Genomic DNA, 19,324 nt, shown 5'->3' with positions numbered 1-19,324 from the left:
CCCCAGCAGTGCCACCTGTTAGTGTCCATCAGTGCCTTATGTCAGTGCCTCGTGCCAGTGTCCATCAATGCCACATATCAGTGCACACCAGTGCACGTCAATCCCACATATCAGTGCCCATCTGAGCTGCCTTTCAGTGTCACCCATCAATGCCAATCAGTGCCACCTATCAGTGCCATGTATCAGTGCCGCCTACCAGTGCCCCATCAGTGCCGCGTACCAGTGCCCCATCAGTGCCGCGTACCAGTGCCCCATCACTGCAGCTTATCAGTGCCCATCACTGCAGCCTATCAGTGCCCATCACTGCAGCCTCATTAGCACACATCAGTGAAGGAGAAAAATCACTCATTTACAAAATTTTATACCAAAAACTAAGAAAAAACATTTTTTTTTCAAAATTTTCAGTGGTTTTTGGTTTAAGAAAAAATAAAAAACCCCGAGGTGATTAAATACCACCAAAAGAAAGCTCTGTCACACAAAAATGATAAAAATTTCATATGGGTACAGTGTTGTTTGACCGCGCAATTGTCATTCAAAGCGTGACAGCGCTGAAAGTTGGAAATTGGCCTGGGCAGGAAGGGGGTATACAGTTGCAAGAAAAAGTATGTGAACCCCTTGGGATTACGTGGAGTTTTGCATGAATTGGGCATAAAATGTGCTCTGAACATCATCTAAGTCACAACAATAGAAGAACACAGTCTACTGAACATAATACTACACAAACATTAGATGTTGCCATGGTTTAATTGCACATAACATGTAAACATTCACAGTGCAGGGAGGAAAAAGTATGTGAACCTTTGGACTTAATACCTGGTTGACCCCCCTTTGGCAGCAATAACCTCAACCAAACGTTTCCTGTAGTTGCAGATCAGACCTGCACAACGATCTGGAGTAATTTTGGACCACTCCTCTTCACAAAACTGTTTCAGTGTAGCAATATTCTTGGGATGTCTGGTGTGAATCGCTCTCTTAAGGTCATGCCACAGCATTTCAATCGGGTTGAGGTCAGGACTCTGACTGGGACTACTCCAGAAGGCGTATTCTGTGCTGTTGCAGCCATTGTTTTGTTGAATTACTTGTATGCTTTGGGTCATTGTCCTGTTGCATCACCCATCCTCTGCGAAGCTTCAGTTGGCGGACAGATGGTCGTATGTTTTTCTGCAAAATGTCTTGATACACTCTGGAATTCATTTTCCCATCAATGACAACAATCCGTCCAGGCCCTGAGGCAGCAAATCAGCCCCAAACCATGATGCTCCCTCCGCCATGTTTTACAGTGGGGATGAGGTTTTGATGTTGGTGTGCTGTGCCTTTTTTTCTCCACACATAGTGTTGTGTGTTCTTCCCAAACAACTCAATCTTGGCTTCATCTGTCCACAGTATATTTTGCCAGTAGTGCTGTGGAACATCCAGGTGCTCTTTTGCAAACTTCAAACGTGCTGCAATATTCTTTTTGGACAGCAATGGCTTCCTCCGTGGTGTCCTCCCATGTACTCCATTCTTGTTTAATGTTTTCCTTATTGTAGATGTGTCAACAAAAATGTTAGCATGTGCCAGAGATTTCTGTAGGTCTTTAGCTGACACTCTGGGATTCTTCTTTACCTCATGCAGCATTCTGCGCTGTGCTCTTTCAGTCATTTTTACAGGATGACCACGCCTAGGGAGAGTAGCAACAGTGCTAAACTTTCTCCATTTGTAGACAGTCTGTCTTACCGTGGACACATGAACATCAAGGCTTTTGGAGATACTTTTGTAACCTTTTCCAGCTTCATGCAAGTCAACAATTCTTGATCGTAGGTCTTCTGAGAGCTCTTTTCTGCGAGGCATGGTTCACATCAGACAGTGCTTTTTGAAACCAGTAAACCCAAAACAGGTGTGTGTTTTTTAAGGGCAGGACAGCTGTCAGCAACACATCCAATATCATCACACTGATTGGAGTCAAGGTTGGCTCACTCCTGGCTCCAATTAGCTCTGGGAGAAGTCATTAAGCTAGGGCCTCACATACTTTTTCCTCCCTGCACTGTGAATGGTTCATGTTATGTGCAATTAAACCATGGCAACATCTAATGTTTGTGTAGTATTATGTTCAGCAGACTGTGTTCTTCTATTGTTGTGACTTAGATGACGTTCAGAGCACATTTTATGCCCAATTCATGCAAAACTCCACGTAATCCCAAGGGGTTCACATATTTTTTCTTGCAACTGTAAGTGCCCTGTAGGCTAGCGGTTAATAGCAAAAAGTCAAAAATATTGTTTCTTTTTTCAAAATTCCTGTTCAGCTGACCATTAACAAAATTAGCAACTGGATAAAGGATAAAGTAGCTCAACATACCAGTAGTTATTATTTGTGTAAAGGTAACAAGGATGAAACTGCCTGTGTTTTAAAGCACAGATTTCGTAAATGTTATATTGATATCATGGGATATACCTTTAGGTATCTTTGCACAGAAAGTAGTTGCAATTTGCTTCAATTGTATGTCCAGCCAAAACATTATTCTCAGTCCTGGATAGAAGTGGGGAGGGTTAGAACCTGTCTGTTTTTTCCTGCTCTCTGGAGCTCCATTAGGAGGACGTATCCTAACTTCCTGTGAGCGGCAATGTGACATTATCGCCTTACAGACCGTCACCCCAGCCATGTACTTATCTACCCACACTCTCTCACCGCTTCCCACTGCTAGGTCAGCTTCGGTGTTGGCATTTGCCAGGGTGGATGGTGGGATCATGTCATTGGCTCCCCTATGCAACAGGGTTCTAGCCTGGCGACTGACCACTCAGGTCTAAGCACTGTTACATTGGAGGGGGGGTTGGTGAGCAAATGCTTCCCCATACTCAGATGTTCAAGCTGCAGAGGAAGGGTTCTGATAAAGTGGGAAGGCAGCAAGTGAGCATAGATAGGAGCATATTGGGAGGGCATTAGTAGGCACTGATACTTTGTGTGTTTAAGTGTTTGACTTGGAAGATGAAGGTTTATAAGGACTTATGACTTTTCTCTGCAAGATCTTATGTAAAATCTTACTCTTCATTCATGTCTTGTTTGTGCTAACATTCACCATAATATTCGCCTCCCAGTGTCCTAGTTTGCTAGTATGCAGGTGGCTCCTCCTGCCTAATCCTATGGGATGCTAGGATGCAGGTGGCTCCTCCTGCCTAGTGCTCTGGGATGCTAGGACGCAGGTGGCTCCTCCTGCCTAGTGCTCTGGGATGCTAGTATGCAGGTGGCTCCTCCTGCCTAGTGCTCTGGGAGGCTAGGACGCAGGTGGCTCCTCCTGCCTAGTGCTCTGGGATGCTAGGACGCAGGTGGCTCCTCCTGCCTAGTGCTCTGGGATGCTAGGACGCAGGTGGCTCCTCCTGCCTAGTGCTCTGGGATGCTAGGATGCAGGTGGCTCCTCCTGCCTAGTGCTTCAAGACAAACAGCAGCTCTGCTCAGAAAACTTGTAAAAGCAGCTTGTGCTGGTAAATCAGATTAGGTAAACCAGAGTTCAGTGTTGCATGGCATTAGCAGTATCAGTCGGAGATTGGAATGTCAAATATCTGCTAAATATGTCCGACACAGGAAATGGTGAAACAATGTTCTGCAGGTATGTGATCTACTAATCTATTACTGGAACCTGCAGAATACCAGGATTTTCAAGATTGATCTCTGAGGTTTGCTTTCATGTGCATTTAGAAATAAAATGCATTTCAAGTGTTCTATTATTAGCCTGAACCCTCACCTAGTGAAACAAACAATTCAGTTTAGAATTAGAATAGAAACAATTCAGTCTAGAACAGAAATGTATAAAAACATTATAAAATACAATTACAACCCATATTTATATATATATTATTTTTTTTCCTTCCTCATACAGGCAGTCCCTAAGTTACATACATCCGACTTACAGATGACTCATACTTACAAACTGAGGGGGACAACAGGAAGTGAGAGGAAATCTACCCCTAGGAAGGGAAAGTCAGAAAGTGAGGTGAAAGTGAGGCAAAACAAATATTACAGGGGCGTTAACCCTTCCCTATGCTATCCAAAAAAAAAAAAAAAAAAAAATGACCTGTTCCAACTTACATACAAATTCAGCTTAGTTTCTGTAGGTTATCTTTGTAACCTGGGGACTTCCTGTAGAGCAGGCACACAACAAGAATATGAAATGTTGGGTTTACATATTTTTTAACCCCTTGGTGCCCTTTAAAGCTTCTAAATGCCGGGAGGCGGAAGCAAGCATTCAGGTCATGTGACCTCTGTGATTGGCTGTCACATAGTCGGAAGCTCCTGATGGCAAGCATGCATTGGGAACTGACCAATCCCGCCTGCTAATGTGCAGGAAGCGTGCTCTCAGCATGGTAAGTTGTTTATACAGGGCTGCATATATGCGGCTGCTTGGCATTAAAGGCCCACCCGCCGAGAGGCCGCATATAGGCATACGGCCAGCGCAAAGTGGTTAAAGAAAACCAGTAATGTACCTGTGCAAAATCACAGCAGGGTTACTAAAAGCAAACATTTCTTATATTGCAGCTTACCAATTCATAGCTGTGATGGCTGCATTAGTTTCCTTTCTTTAGGCTTTCTATCTGTATCTAGTGATTCAGCCAGTAAGTCTGTTGTTTTTTTAGAAGCTCAAGTTCTCCAGCAGAATGTATTAGTTTACATGGATGAGACCATTCAGCACTGGCAGAGGTGCTTACAATGATCAGCTTTTATTTATTCATGTAAAACCTTTATCTCAAAAAGGAAAAAAAGCTGTTTGCTGCAACTGATAAGGTGTGAACTGGAGCTTAGCTTCAATTTGTTACTTTATTCAAATCTGCTAATACATTTAACACTCCCACTCCCGCAATACTGACAATGCTGCTGTCTGCTGTGTCATGGCTCATTCCTCCAGAGTGGTGTCTTACTACATAGTTAGTCTGGCTGAAAAAAGACAAAATGTCCATCCAGTTCAACAAATAAAAAAAAAAAAAAAAAAAAAAGTTATAATCCTATACCCACAGTTGATCCAGGAGGAAAAAATAAAAAACAGCAAAGCACGATCCAATTTTCTCCTGCAGGGGAAAAAATTCCTTCCTGATCCCCTGAGAGGCAATCAGATATTCCCTGGATCAACTTTACCTATAAATGTTATATCCAGTTATATTCTGTGTAACCAAGAAAGAATCCAGGACTTTCCTACAGCAATCCACTGAGCTGGCCAGAACCAACTCTTGAGGGAGTCTATTCCACATTTTCACAGCTCTTACTGTGAAGAAACCTTTCCGTGTTTGGAGATTAAATTTATTTTCCTCCAGATGTAAAGAGTGCCCCCTTGTCCTCTGATGACCTCAGGGTGAATAGTTCTACACTGATGTATTATACATGGAGATCATATCCCCCCTTATGTATTATACATGGAGATCATATCCCCCCCCCCTTATGTATTGTACATGGAGATCATATCCCCCCCCCCTTATGTATTGTACATGGAGATCATATCCCCCCCCCCTTATGTATTATACATGGAGATCATATCCCCCCTTATGTATTATACATGGAGATCATATCCCCCTTATGTATTATACATGGAGATCATATCCCCCCTTATGTATTATATATGGAGATCATATCCCCCCTTATGTATTATACATGGAGATCATATCCCCCTTATGTATTATACATGGAGATCATATCCCCCCTTATGTATTATACATGGAGATCATATCCCCCCCTTATGTATTATACATGGAGATCATATCCCCCCCCTTATGTATTATACATGGAGATCATATCCCCCCCCCCTTATGTATTATACATGGAGATCATATCCCCCCTTATGTATTATACATGGAGATTATATCCCCCCTTATGTATTATACATGGTGATCATATCCCCCCTTATGTATTATACATGGAGATCACATCCCCCCCTTATGTATTATACATGGAGATCACATCCCCCCTTATGTATTATACATGGAGATCACATCCCCCCTTATGTATTATACATGGAGATTATATCCCCCTTATGTATTATACATGGAGATCATATCCCCCCTTATGTATTATACATGGAGATCATATCCCCCCCTTATGTATTATACATGGAGATCATATCCCCCCTTATGTATTATACATGGAGATCACATCCCCCCCTTATGTATTATACATGGAGATCACATCCCCCCTTATGTATTATACATGGAGATTATATCCCCCTTATGTATTATACATGGAGATCATATCCCCCTTATGTATTATACATGGAGATCATATCCCCCCTTATGTATTATACATGGAGATCATATCCCCCCCCTTATGTATTATACATGGAGATCATATCCCCCCTTATGTATTATACATGGTGATCATATACCCCCTTATGTATTATACATGGTGATCATATCCCCCCTTATGTATTATACATGGAGATCATATCCCCCCCTTATGTATTATACATGGAGATCATATCCCCCCTTATGTATTATACATGGAGATCATATCCCCCCTTATGTATTATACATGGAGATCATATCCCCCCTTATGTATTATACATGGAGATCACATCCCCCCTTATGTATTATACATGGTGATCATATATGGTGAAGGGAGACACTGTGGGCACAGTACAAGGCATCCGTGCCTAGTGTGACTATACCCATCACAACATTCCCAGCTCACACCACCCCTCTTAGTTCCACAGTCAGTACACACTACTCCCAGATTTAATGCTCTACATGGTTTTGATAACAGTTACTGAAGAGATGGATGACTAGTAATTACACCTTTTAGAGTTTCACAATAAGTTGTGACTTTTGTTGTTGTGAACTGACATATGTTTCAGGTAAAACCTAACCATGGGTAGGAATTAACTCCAGTATCACCGATTCAGCTAAGTTTTTATACACCTTCTAAAGCATTGTTTTATTCCCCACTGTCACAAGTACACTGTCCAGGTACCCATTGGCGCTGTTTATAGGTACGGGGATTGATAATCCAGCAATGTGGATATGCTTCCGCTGAGCAGCCCCATTTTGTTCAAGTTACCACAGTGACTCTTCTTTTGGAGAATCCTTCTGAACGCTCCCCTCCAGGAAATGGCCAGGGCATGATAAATATTACAGAGGCTGAAGGAAGCAGTCAAACTCTCAGCCTAGGAATCCTGAGCAGACCAGAACAATCAACCACCACACCACTGACTAAAATGGAACCAAAACTAGATTTACCTAGCAGCCACACTAGGAGGGCATTACACCAACAACTCTATAGCCTGTCCCCAGTCTACAACTCCTATATGATGTCCCCAGTCTCCAACAACTCCTATAGCCTGTCCCCATTCTCCAACATGTCCTATAGCATGTCCCCATTCTACAACTCCTATATGATGTCCCCAGTCTCCAACAACTCCTATAGCTTGTCCCCAGTCTACAACTCCTATATGATGTCCCCAGTCTCCAACAACTCCTATAGCCTGTCCCCATTCTCCAACATGTCCTATAGCATGTCCCCATTCTCCATGTCCTATAGCATGTCCCCATTCTCCAACATGTCCTATAGCATGTCCCCATTCTCCAACATGTCCTATAGCATGTCCCCATTCTCCAACATGTCCTATAGCATGTCCCCATTCTCCAACATGTCCTATAGCATGTCCCCATTCTCCAACATGTCCTATAGCATATCCCCATTCTCCAACATGTCCTATAGCATGTCCCCATTCTCCAACATGTCCTATAGCATGTTCCCATTCTCCAACATGTCCTATAGCATGTCCCCATTCTCCAACATGTCCTATTGCATGTCCCCATTCTCCAACATGTCCTATTGCATGTCCCCATTCTCCAACATGTCCTATAGCGTGTCCCCATTCTCCAACATGTCCTATAGCGTGTCCCCATTCTCCAACATGTCCTATAGCGTGTCCCCATTCTCCAACATGTCCTATAGCATGTCCCCAGTCTCCAACTACTCCTATAGCATGTCACCATTCTCCAACAACTCCTATAGCATGTCCCCAATCCCCTTTTAGCATTATTCCTCTAAGTCTGCTGTCCTAGTCCCCCATTAGTGCTGTTTACAATAATCCAGCGATGTAGATATACCCTGTAACGGAACCGGACCCCGACTACGCTAGGATATTTCCGTTAGACTCTCGCTTCCCTGTCCGAACATAGATCCACGGACACCACCGCTGACCATACAGGAAATAGACAGCACCAGACTCTCTTAAGACAGGAAGTCAACTGCTTTATTTTTACACAAACACAAAAGATATATACACAGGGCGGGGAAATACAACCAGGAACAGGAAACCCATCAGCAGGCCCTCCCATCAGTGGGAAGGGCTGCAGGAAACACCCTCCAACAAACCAAGACACACAATAGAACAATGGGATACACCACTTGGCAGCAGACAATACAGGGACACATACATCCCATAATAGTTTGCTGGCAAGCAAGACAATAGAATGGGATGCAGCATGTGGCAGTGAAAAATGAACAACCCCCACACCAATACACAATTTCAGGACAGACCAGCCTGTACCCCTAAAAGGCACAGGGTGGGTTACACATAAGAGGAACAACAGGGGTCCCCCCACCCCCAAAAGTCACTCCCGTCACATACCACCCCTCTGAGCATCCCCATTTTGCTAAAGTTATCACTAAGCCTATTCTTCTGGATCCTGAGTGAACCCTGCCATTGGACAACCAGTAGGTGAGCGACATACATACAGATTATAAACATATAAACATTTTGGCCTACCTCCCTTTGCTTCTTTCAGTGCACCTTTATAGCATTCATGAGACGTCACCTGCATATACTTATTTTCATGTCGATCTGATGCATCATATGATGGGGAGATTTTCCATCCGGCTGAACCTTTTGTTTTTCATTGAAGTCTGACTGGTACCATTCTGTACAATCCTCAACATTGGGTACTCTGTCCCCTGAGGGAGAGCTTGTGGGTTGCCACATAGTTACCTCATAAAGGTCTGGCCTTTACTAAACATCTCAAGACGCGTGGCCTACAGGATATTCATATAAAACATCCACTTGTAATGGATCATTGGGCCCTGGGTTTTGTTGTGTTTTTTTTACACAGGGCAGATCCGCTTTGCCCAGCAAGGGATCTATCCATTGATCCCCTGCTAAACAGAGCAGAGTGGAGCAGATGATATGTCCGTGTCCGTTCAGTTTATGCAGAGCAGACATAGGCTGGGCCCACTCTGCTCTATAGGCAACCTGGTGTAAACAGATCGGTTGTCCGTTTACACCCAACTGCCCTCAGATCTGATCCACTAGATGGTAATGGAACGAATCCCCTTCAGTTTCTTTTTAGTGGATCGGATGCGTGTGTAAACGGACACAAGTCAGTTTACACCCACTGGTCCATTGAGATACATAAACCATCTGATCAAGTCTGCCTGAAAAACTGACAGGCGAACCTGATTGGAATGCCTGTGCGAAAGGGCTTTGCAATGTCAGTCTCTTGGTTTTATCTTAATTTTACCTTTGTGATTATATGCTGCTTCTGTATTGTTTGTTCCTGTAAATTCCCTCTCACAGTTTTTTTTCCTTCCTCTGCATCAACTGTGGGTGTAGGATTATAACTTGATTTTTTTTTGGTTGAACTGGATGGACTTTTGTCTTTTTTCAGCCAAACTAACTATGTAACTTTGAAAGCACGGATCTCAATGGGGAAAAATATCATGCTGGATATCTATACAGATACGGACTGTGACCTATGGATAATTGTGGAACGCAAGGATGCCCCATCGTTTGATGAAAATGAAAATTATCGGCCTACAGAGGAATGAATTCATCACTGAGCTCCTGGACAGTCTGAGGTGCAACCTGGCTACGTCGGATGGACCGAGACATGATAACCCAGAGGTGTTCTATTGGATTTAGGTCAGGCGAGCGTGGGGGCCATTCAGTGGTATCAATTCCTTCATCCTCCAGGAACTGCCTGCATACTCTCGTCACAAGATGCCAAGCTATGTCGTGCACCAGGAGGAACCCAGGACCCAGTACACCAGTGTAGGGTCTGACAAAGAGTCCAAGGATTTCATCCCAATACCTAATGGCAGTCAGGGTGCCATTGTCTAGCCTGTAGAGGTCTGTGCGTCCCTCCATGGATATGCCTCCCCAGACCATCACTGACCCACCACCAAAACGGTCATGCTGAACCATGTTACAGGCAGCAGAACGTTCTCCACGGATTCTCCAGCTCCTTTCAGGTCTGTCACATGTGCTCAGGGTAAACCTGCTCTCATCTGTGAAAAGCACAGGGCTCCAGTGGTGGACCTGCCAATTCTGGTGTTAAATGGCAAATGCCAATCAAGCTTTATGGTGCCAGGCAGTGAGCACAGGGCCCACTAGAGGACGTCGGGACCTCAGGCCACCCTCATGAAGTCTGTTTCTGATTGTTTGGTCAGAGACATTCACATCAGTGGCCTGCTGGAGGTCATTATGTAGGGCTCTGGCAGTGCTCATCCTTGCACAAAGGAGCAGATACCGGTCCTGCTGATGGGTTAATGACCTTCCACGGCCCTGTCCAGCTCTCCGAGAGTAATTGCCTGTCTCCTGGAATCTCCTCCATGCTCTTGAGACTGTGCTGGGAGACACAGCAAACCTTCTGGCAATGGCATGTATTGATGTGCCATCCTGGAGGAGTTAGACTGCCTGTACAACCTCTGTAGGGTCCAAGTATGGCCTCATGCTACCAGAAGTGACAAAGACCATAGCCAAATGCAAAACTAGTGAAAAACAGTTAGAAAAGAGGAGTATGGAAAAAAATGTCAGTGGCCTCCACCTGTAAAACCATTCCTGTTTTGGGGTTTGTCTCATTCATTAACACCAAAGCAGCTGAAACGGATGAACAACCCCCTCTGCTACTTAACTGATCAGATCAATATCCCAGGAGTTTCACTGACTTGATGCTAGACTCTGATTAATAAGTCTTCCTTTAATTTATTTGAGCAGTGTATACAGTCATATTATAAAGGACTAATCAGAGCTGCGTTTCAAAAGCACATCAGCTCAGTACCGGGCAATGTCTCATCAGGTCAATGTATAAGAAGTGGAAATATCCAGAGTCCATCATAAACCATTGTATAAATAGATAGCACTAATGCAACAAGGAAGCAATTTATTAGTGGGCGGGTCATGGCTCAGGAAAGCTCAGGCACTGCCAAACCTTGTTGAATTTTCTGGGGCACCCCCTGCTTAGATACGTGGACTTAAAATGATGCCATATTATAACTAGACCCTTCCAGTAGGAAAGGGTCGGTGCCAGAGGTTGTTTCCAGTGAAGAATTATAGCCTTACGGGTGAAAAACAAGAGGATATTCAGAAGGGTTCATTGTGCCCTAGTTGGAGCCACCCCGTCCACCAGACACACTGATACTGTCAGTGGTTCGGGAAGGGCCCGCACTCACTTCATAAACGCGAGTACCTCGGTCCAAAAGGACTGAGCCACAGGGCAGTACCAGAAAATAGGACCAAAAGCAGCTGGAGAGTGCGAGCAGTGCCCACACTCCGCGGAGACCGACGGATAAATAGGCTGGAGTATAATAAATCATTTTTTAAAATTTTCATAGCAAACACCAGATGCGTGTTTTTCGTCAGCAATGGAGTCTTGCGTGCATACAGGCCATGGCAGCTGAGCGCATTAATTATTGGGTTTTTTTTTTTTTTTTTTTAAAACAATTGTACCTGCTAATTCCAGGTCTTTTTGAAGCTCTCCACAAGTGGTCTTTGGCTCTTGGACAACTCTTCTGATAATTATTTTCAGAAATCTTGAGAGGAGCACCTGGTCGTGGCCGGTTTATGGTGAAATGATGTTCTTTCCACTTCCGGATTATGGCCCCAACAGTGCTCACTGGAACATTCAGAAGTGTAGAAATCCTTCTGTAACCAATGCCATCAGTATCTTTTGCAACAATAATGTTGCGAAGGTCTTGAGAGAGCTCTTTTCATTTACCCATGACATGTTGCTTGTGTGACATCTTGATAATGAGACACCTTTTTATAGGCGATCAGTTGACACTGAACCAGCTGATATTAATTTGCACTGACAAGGGACAGGATTACTGCGGGTGTCTTGGCTTTCCATGACTTTTTGTGCCTCCATTTCTTCATGTGTTCAGTACTTTTTCCCTGTGTCAAACCATTTTATTGCACATAACTTAATTTCTGAACTTGTTTGTTTTGATTTGGATTGTATGGGTTGTTACGAACATGTGGCAAAAAGTTAATGTCAATAGCAGCTTTTGAAATTTATTTACTAAGAAAAATGGTGACGTGTTCAAAACTTATTTTACCCGCTGTATCTGTCTAAAGAGAAAAGGACGTAGCCTTGTTCCATTAAAAAAAAAAGACCTGAATGGACACAGATGTAAACGGATGATCATCTGTTTACATCTGCCTGCCCATAAACATACATTGAAGTTCAGTATGGACCCCTCCTGAAAATTGACAGACGGATCCAGACTGAATGCCTGTGTGAAAGGGCCCTTAACCTCACTCTTCTCCAGCATACACATTCTCCTTTACTTACCTGGTCCCTGAAGTAAATACTCCTTTGTGCCTGCATAGTTTACATGTTCTCCCTGAGCTTGCATGGGTTACCTCTGGGTACTCTGGTTTCCTCGCCTTGCTGCCAGGTTGACTGGCATCTGCCTGAATTGGCCCTTGTATGTGTAAGCATGTGAGATTTGGACCTTAGACTGTAAGCTTCTTGGGGGCAGCAACTACTGTGAATGTACTGTAGGTAAAGTACTATGTAAATTGTCGGCGCTATACAAGTACCTATAATAATGTATGATCCAGGAGGCACCCTATGTCACTCCATGTAGGCACCCTGAAGAGACACCTTCATTCTTTATTACGGGTAAGGTGACTAGCACTACACTGTCAATCACAATGCCTGTGGGAGGAGCTTGGCATGTGAAGTGAAGAGGAGGGTTATTAGTGATGACAATGCTGATCAGCATTTTAGTGGCTGCAGGGGATGCACAGTGTGACAACTCTAAAAGGATTTCACTGCTGGAGAAATAGTGTTGTCACCCTGTCAGAGGAAGAACCTACCAATGGCATGATCACCAGATATTTAAAGAAATCTCTCCACACATTTTTTTCTATGTGTAGTTCCCCATGGCACAAGGTACATGGGGAGGGGGCTTTGCAGCATTCATACTCCAGCATTTAATATGAATGGGGCCACAAGGCTAGGCTTGTGCTTGCAGCATGGTATTCCCATTTAAAAACCCTGTTTAGCAATAAGGAGCTCCGCTTCTGTACCTCTCTCTGAAAAGCAACCCATTGCAGATCACTTTTCATTGCTGGTGTAAACAAGCTCTTTGGGTGTAATGTAAATATAATCATATGTTCAGCCACCTGCCCCTCCCCCTTTCTGAATAGAGTAGTCCTGCCCCGCCCCCTTTCTGAATCTTGCCCCACCCCCTTTCTGAATCCTGCCGTCCTGCCTCACCCCCTTTCTGAATCCCGCAGTCCAACTCCTGTCATTAATTGAATTTGGCACAGCAAAGCTACCAATCCCATCCGCCACCTCAGCCGTGGGACTCGTAGTTCTCAATGGAGCACAAGTGTGGTGATGTGAACACATTGTACATATTTCCTCCAGGCCCATAAATGAAAGTCTGTACCTTCAGCTGACACCCGGGCTCATCTATAGTGACTCTGCAAGTTCCAGTGCAAAAAGTATTTCATTTCCACAGAATCAGTATGGGTGCATTTATTATTCTGTGCAATACGTGGAATCTGCCTGTCAGTAAACACATTTATACAGTCACAGAAGAAGGAAGGAAAAAAAACACCTTTTCATGACCATAGTTCTGCTTTAAATGGCTCATCATGCACCTGTCAGTGTAATACGTTTCCAAAATATATCAAACAGAAATGACTAGAACAAGCTGCAGATCACCAGACCAGTCCTGAAAATGGTCCCTGCTCATCGATCACCACAACATCCCCCCCCCAGGAGTATGAATTGGAATAAAAATATACAGAACATTCACCACCACTGGTAAAGGAGCCCCCCACCTGTCCCCAATGATGGAGGGCGTCACCCTGATTGGTCCGTATGGGACAGGACTCACATGACCATCAGCACCCCAACTACTGTCAATCATCACCCCTTGTCACTCAATCATCTGTCCCGCGTCACTCCTCAGTCACCTGTCCCTCGTCACTCCTCAGTCACCTGTCCCTCCTCACTCCTCAATCACCTGTCCCTCCTCACTCCTCAGTCACCTGTCCCTCCTCAATCATCTCTCCCTCCTCACTCCTCAATCACCTGTCCCTCGTCACTCCTCAGTCATCTGTACCTCAGCACCTCATACTCATCATCTGTCCCCTCATCACTCCTCAATCATCATCTGCCCTATCGATCATCTGTCCCTCATCACTCCTCAATCACCCATCTCTTGTCACTCCTCAATCACCTGTGACTTCTCACTCCTCACACTTCTCACTCCTCAATCACCTGTCACTTCTCAATCACCTGTCACTTCTCACTCCTCAATCACCTGTCACTTCTCAATCACCCGTCTCTTGTCACTCCTCAATCACCTGTCACTTCTCAATCACCCATCTCTTGTCACTCCTCAATCACCTGTCCCTTCTCAATCACCCATCTCTTGTCACTCCTCAATCACCTGTCCCTTGTACTCATCATCATTATCTGTCCCTCATCACTCCTCAGTCATCTGTACCTCAGCACCTCGTACTCATTATCATCTGTCCTCTCATCACTCATCATCTGCCCTATCAATCATCTGTCCCTCAGCACCCCTTCATCATCATTATCTGCCCTCGTCACTCCTCAATCACCTGTCCCTCGTCATTCCTCAATCACCTGTCCCTCGTCACTCCTCAATCACCTGTCCCTCGTCACTCCTCAATCACCTGTCCCTCGTCACTCCTCAATCACCTCTCCCTTGTACTCATCATTATCTGTCCCTCGTCACTCCTCAGTCATCTGTACCTCAGCACCTCGTACTCATTATCTGTCCCTCAGCACCCCTTCATCATCATCTGCCCTCGTCATTCCTCAGTCATCTGTCCCCTCGTCACTCCTCAATCATTTGTCTCTCTGCACCCCCTCATCACTCCTCAGTCATCTATCACTCCCCCCTCTTGTCATCATCTCCATATTCTATCCCCTCCCCCTCCTCTCACTCACCGAACTTCTTCCAGTCAGAGTCCTCCAGAGAGTCCATCACCTCATAGAAGCTGTACATGACGTTGGCGGGGACGTGGTAGAGGAAGACGTGCTCTATGGACATGGTGTCCGGTGTACAGGGCCCCGGGCCCGGCTCCTCTCATACGGTCCAGCTAATGAATAACTCCATCACACCCAATCACTTCCCTTTACACAGAGCCATGTCCATCCCGCCTGTGTGAGGGAGGCAACGTCCGCCCCTGGCGGCCATCTTGTGTGTGGCACCTCCGGAGACAGAAGGAGGAAGTTGAGAGCGGAGACTTTCCACAGGACGGACTTGTGTACGATCAGAGGAACAAGGAACAGCAAGGCTTATCAATGGAACTATGTTGTATAACACCCGTATTGAAGAGGAACTTCACTCTGCCTGATCCCCCTCCCCCCACAAAATAATCCCAGATAAAGTAGGAGTAGACTCCTTTTTTGCTTTGTACTTACAGGTAAAACTATAATAAGACTTACCGGTATTTTCAAAATAGATAGTGCCGCGCTCCCATGTACCAATATGTATATCTTATACTTTCAAAGTGCTAATGAATAGCTTTCAAGACTTACCGGTAGGTACCATAAATATCTATGCACCGTGTACAGGTGAAGCAGCTGGTAACGTCACCGGCACATGGGCAATGCATTCTCAATGGATGGCATGTCGTCCATTGAGAGAGTTGTGCCTCAGCCGTGAACATCATCGTGGCTTGGCCATTCAAGTGGCCAGAGCCGCCAAACCAGGAAGGAAGACTGGGTGTAAGATGGATTCCCCGTTAGCGGTGACAGGGCGCCGCTGTAGGGTTCTGTTTCACAGGTAAGTCTGTCATAATGTGTTAGTATGCAGTGCATAATAGCACATTATGACTTTACCTTGTGGGGGGGGGCCAGTTTTTTTTCATACGTAATTTATTCCAACTTTAAGCCCCTGGTCACATCAAAACTGATTTTGAAATCGTGCGACCTACAGAGAAGTCGCCCAATTTCAAAATCAGGTGACCTGCCGATTTCAATTGCGATTTGCAAGACATCTGACACAGATATCTATGCAAATCGCAACAAAAGTAGTGCTTGCACTAGTTTAGAAATCGGTGTGGCTCCAACCAAGTCAGAACCGCACCGATACGACTGCTCTAATAGCGCACAATAAGGTGCGAATTGGCATACAATTTGATCGGGGTATAAGTGACTATCTTCAGCGGATATACAGAGATGAAACAAATCCTCCTACATAAGTTGTACCTGTTTATCTGTAGCCCTCTCTTCTCTACAGCTGTTCAAAGTCCAAAATGTATACAGCTGGTCTGAGCTTTCACATAGCAGGGGGCTGAGAGCTGAAGTTACACTGCAGAGCTCTGTGAGAGATGACTGAAGGGAAGGAACACACACCCCTTCACACAGAAACAGAGATGAGGCTGGCAATTATAGGAGGTGTGCTGGAGCTCCCTCCCTGTCACCTTTTATCTCTTGGTGTCAGGAAACCTTGAAAAGTGGCTCATGCAGATAGCAGAGGAAGAAGGCAACAGACAGAAATGACACTGTGCTCTTGTTGAGACAAGTGCACACTATAGAAGGATATGCTTTGTTCATGTTTGAGGTTTACAACCATTTTAAAAGCAGAACTAAAGGTAAAACTTTTTTAATTTCAGATGGGGGGAGTTATAACCCCTGTCAGTCTTTTGCCATCTGTGCCCCATTGGGGAGATTTACCTTCACGTCCTTTCCCATAGCCAAAACAGGAAGTGAGAACTCCCTCTACACTGTCACCAGAACTAGTGTCCCCATTAGAAGATTTCTTCTCTATTCCTGTTCTGGTGACAAATGTATGATTTTCTTTCACTCTTGGTGATAATGGTAAACAGAACAAATAGAGAGTGACAGGGACACAGAGAGTAATAAAAGCCTGATAGGTGTTCTAATCCCTCTCCATTCTATTCAAAACAAAAAAAAATGCCTTTAGTTACATTTTAAGGAACCTGGTGTTTGTTCACCAATGGCAACAACAACATCTCAATTCTCATAAGGGGCTTTAAAAAAATTAAAAAGACATCCCCTGAGTAAGGGTCCATGCACACTGGACACTGATAACAACGGGCCTGGACATTTCCTTCTGGCAGCTGGTAAAGGTGTGTGCTGTGCTTAGCATCGTTTACCGGCATCAAGCAGTTGGGCATTTATTCACTTCGTTGGCTAGAATAAATAATTTATTCTGGCCATTGAAATGAAAAAAAAACTCCCGAACACTAAGCGGATCTAGCATTAATGCATGTTTACACGCGTTTATGCAGCATCTGGCGTTTTTCTGCAAGAACACTTTTCTCCTGAAAGCGACTCTTCTGCATTCAGTAGAGGAGCTTTTACTGCCTCTAAACTCTGGTAAAGGCCCATGCGTGCATGGACACTGGTTCTTATTGAATGGAAATCAGGGTCTTTGGCAAAAAACACCAGAAGCTCCACAAATGTGAGTTTAGGAGCAGCAGTGTGCTTGAGGCCTCAAGCTGGCCATACATGTGTAGATTTCTGGATGAGAATATTCATAAGAAAAGTCGTACGGCAATTCTTTGAACATTTGATGAATGGACGAATGTCGTTTGAAAATTGTCTTTTGTTTTTAACATTCGATTTTAAAAGGAATGTAATTTCTGATCGATAACCACATTCACTGGCTGATAATTCATGATTGAGAAAAGTTTTCCTTCCTGCCCCTTCGAATTTCCCCGTCACTGCTGTCAAAAACGAACATCGAGTTGACCCCACTAACAATTAGAAAATAGCCGATGACATAGGCTCTATCATGTGATCAGCTGTGTCCAATCACAGCTGATCGCATGTAAATAGGAAATGCCGGTTATCGGCAATCCTCTCATGGATGAGGAGGAGTGGAGAGCCAGTAATCGGTATTCCTCAGAGGGGACATGTACAATGATCATCAGTGCCCTGATGATCAGTGTAGCCCCATCAGTGCCACCTGTCATTGCCCATAATTGCCAGCTGTCAGTGCCTATCAATGCCACATACCAGTGCCCATCAGAGCTGCCTTTCACTGCTGCCTATCTGTGCCAGTCAGTGCTGCCTATCAGTGCCAGTCAGTGCTGCCTATCATTGCAATCAGTGTCACCTAACAGTTCCAGTCAGTACCGCCTATCAGTGCCATATGAGTGCTGCCTTTCAGTGCCCATCAGTGATGCCTGTCAATGCGCACCAGTGATGCCTGTCAATGCCCATCAGTGCCACCTGTCAGTGCCCATCAGTGCAGCCTATCAGTACCCATCACTGCAGCCTCATTAGCGCACATCAGTGAAGGAGAAAAATGACTTGTTTACAAAATTTTATAACAGAAACGAAGAAAAAACTTTTTTTCTCAAAATTTTCAGTCAGTTTCAGTTTGTTTAGCAAAAAATAAAAACCCCAGTGGTAAATAAATACCACCAAAAGAAAGCTAAAAAAAACCTGTCATTCAAAGAGTAATATCACTGATAGCTAAAAATTGGCCTGGGCAGGAAGGGGGTGAAAGTGCACGGTAGGCAAGTGGTTAAAATGCAAACTAAGGCTACGTTCACACTAGCCTTGATAGCAAGCTGCAGACAGGCATTTGGGAAGCGTTTTTACCGTTTCCCAAACGCCTGGGATAATTCTGCACATTGCAGCACATGGTGCTGTTCAAACGGGAGCGTTAGTGTCGCGTCGTGGCAAAACGGACGCCTCTGGTCGAGTCAGGAGGAGTTGAAGCCTCCTATTCAAGTCTATGGTGCTGCTCCACAAACGCCCGGCCGGCGTTTGCGGTGCAGTTGCGACGCGGTTGCGGGGCGTTTGCAGAGCGTTAACACCATTCAAGCTTCATTATAGGCATTTGTGGGATGTTTTTAACGCTTAGCAAATGCCTAGCAACCGCCGCTAAACCGTTAAAAACGCTCCACAAATGCCGGACCAACGCTTGTCAAACGCTGTAGTGGCGTTTGGCAAGAGTTGGAAAAGCAGTCAAGTGTAAACGAGACCTAAGAGTTTATTTCAGTATTTCAGCAGAGTATCTGATTTCACAAGTTGTCCTGAAGGGGGTGCTATGCTCCTTTGGCCATTTCTTGTTACAAACCCACCACATATATAGTATTTGGCTCCAGAGATAAATAAT

General features: G+C 44.6%; 1 protein-coding gene across 3 annotated transcripts in view; it reads right to left on the bottom strand.

Moving 5' to 3' along the window:
* IRAK1 (interleukin 1 receptor associated kinase 1) overlaps positions 1-15,428 on the bottom strand; it is a 135,431-nt gene extending 120,003 nt beyond the window's left edge. The window contains exon 1 of one of the 3 annotated variants that reach the window (XM_089669166.1): positions 15,172-15,428. In XM_089669166.1, the coding sequence (XP_089525292.1) occupies positions 15,172-15,274 (103 nt within the window). In that variant the 5' untranslated portion in view covers positions 15,275-15,428. The remainder of the gene's footprint in view (positions 1-15,171) is intronic. The other 2 variants (XM_089669167.1, XM_089669165.1) reach the window with 2 other exon arrangements.
* Positions 15,429-19,324: the final 3,896 nt, after the last annotated feature.

Source organism: Staurois parvus, unplaced genomic scaffold, assembly GCF_062004578.1.
Source record: "Staurois parvus isolate SC_StPar_1 unplaced genomic scaffold, SC_StPar_1.0 ptg000068l, whole genome shotgun sequence".
NCBI classification, from domain to species: Eukaryota; Metazoa; Chordata; class Amphibia; order Anura; family Ranidae; genus Staurois; species Staurois parvus.
Note: the sequence above shows the minus strand (reverse complement) of the source record. Positions and strands in the feature narration are given on the sequence as shown.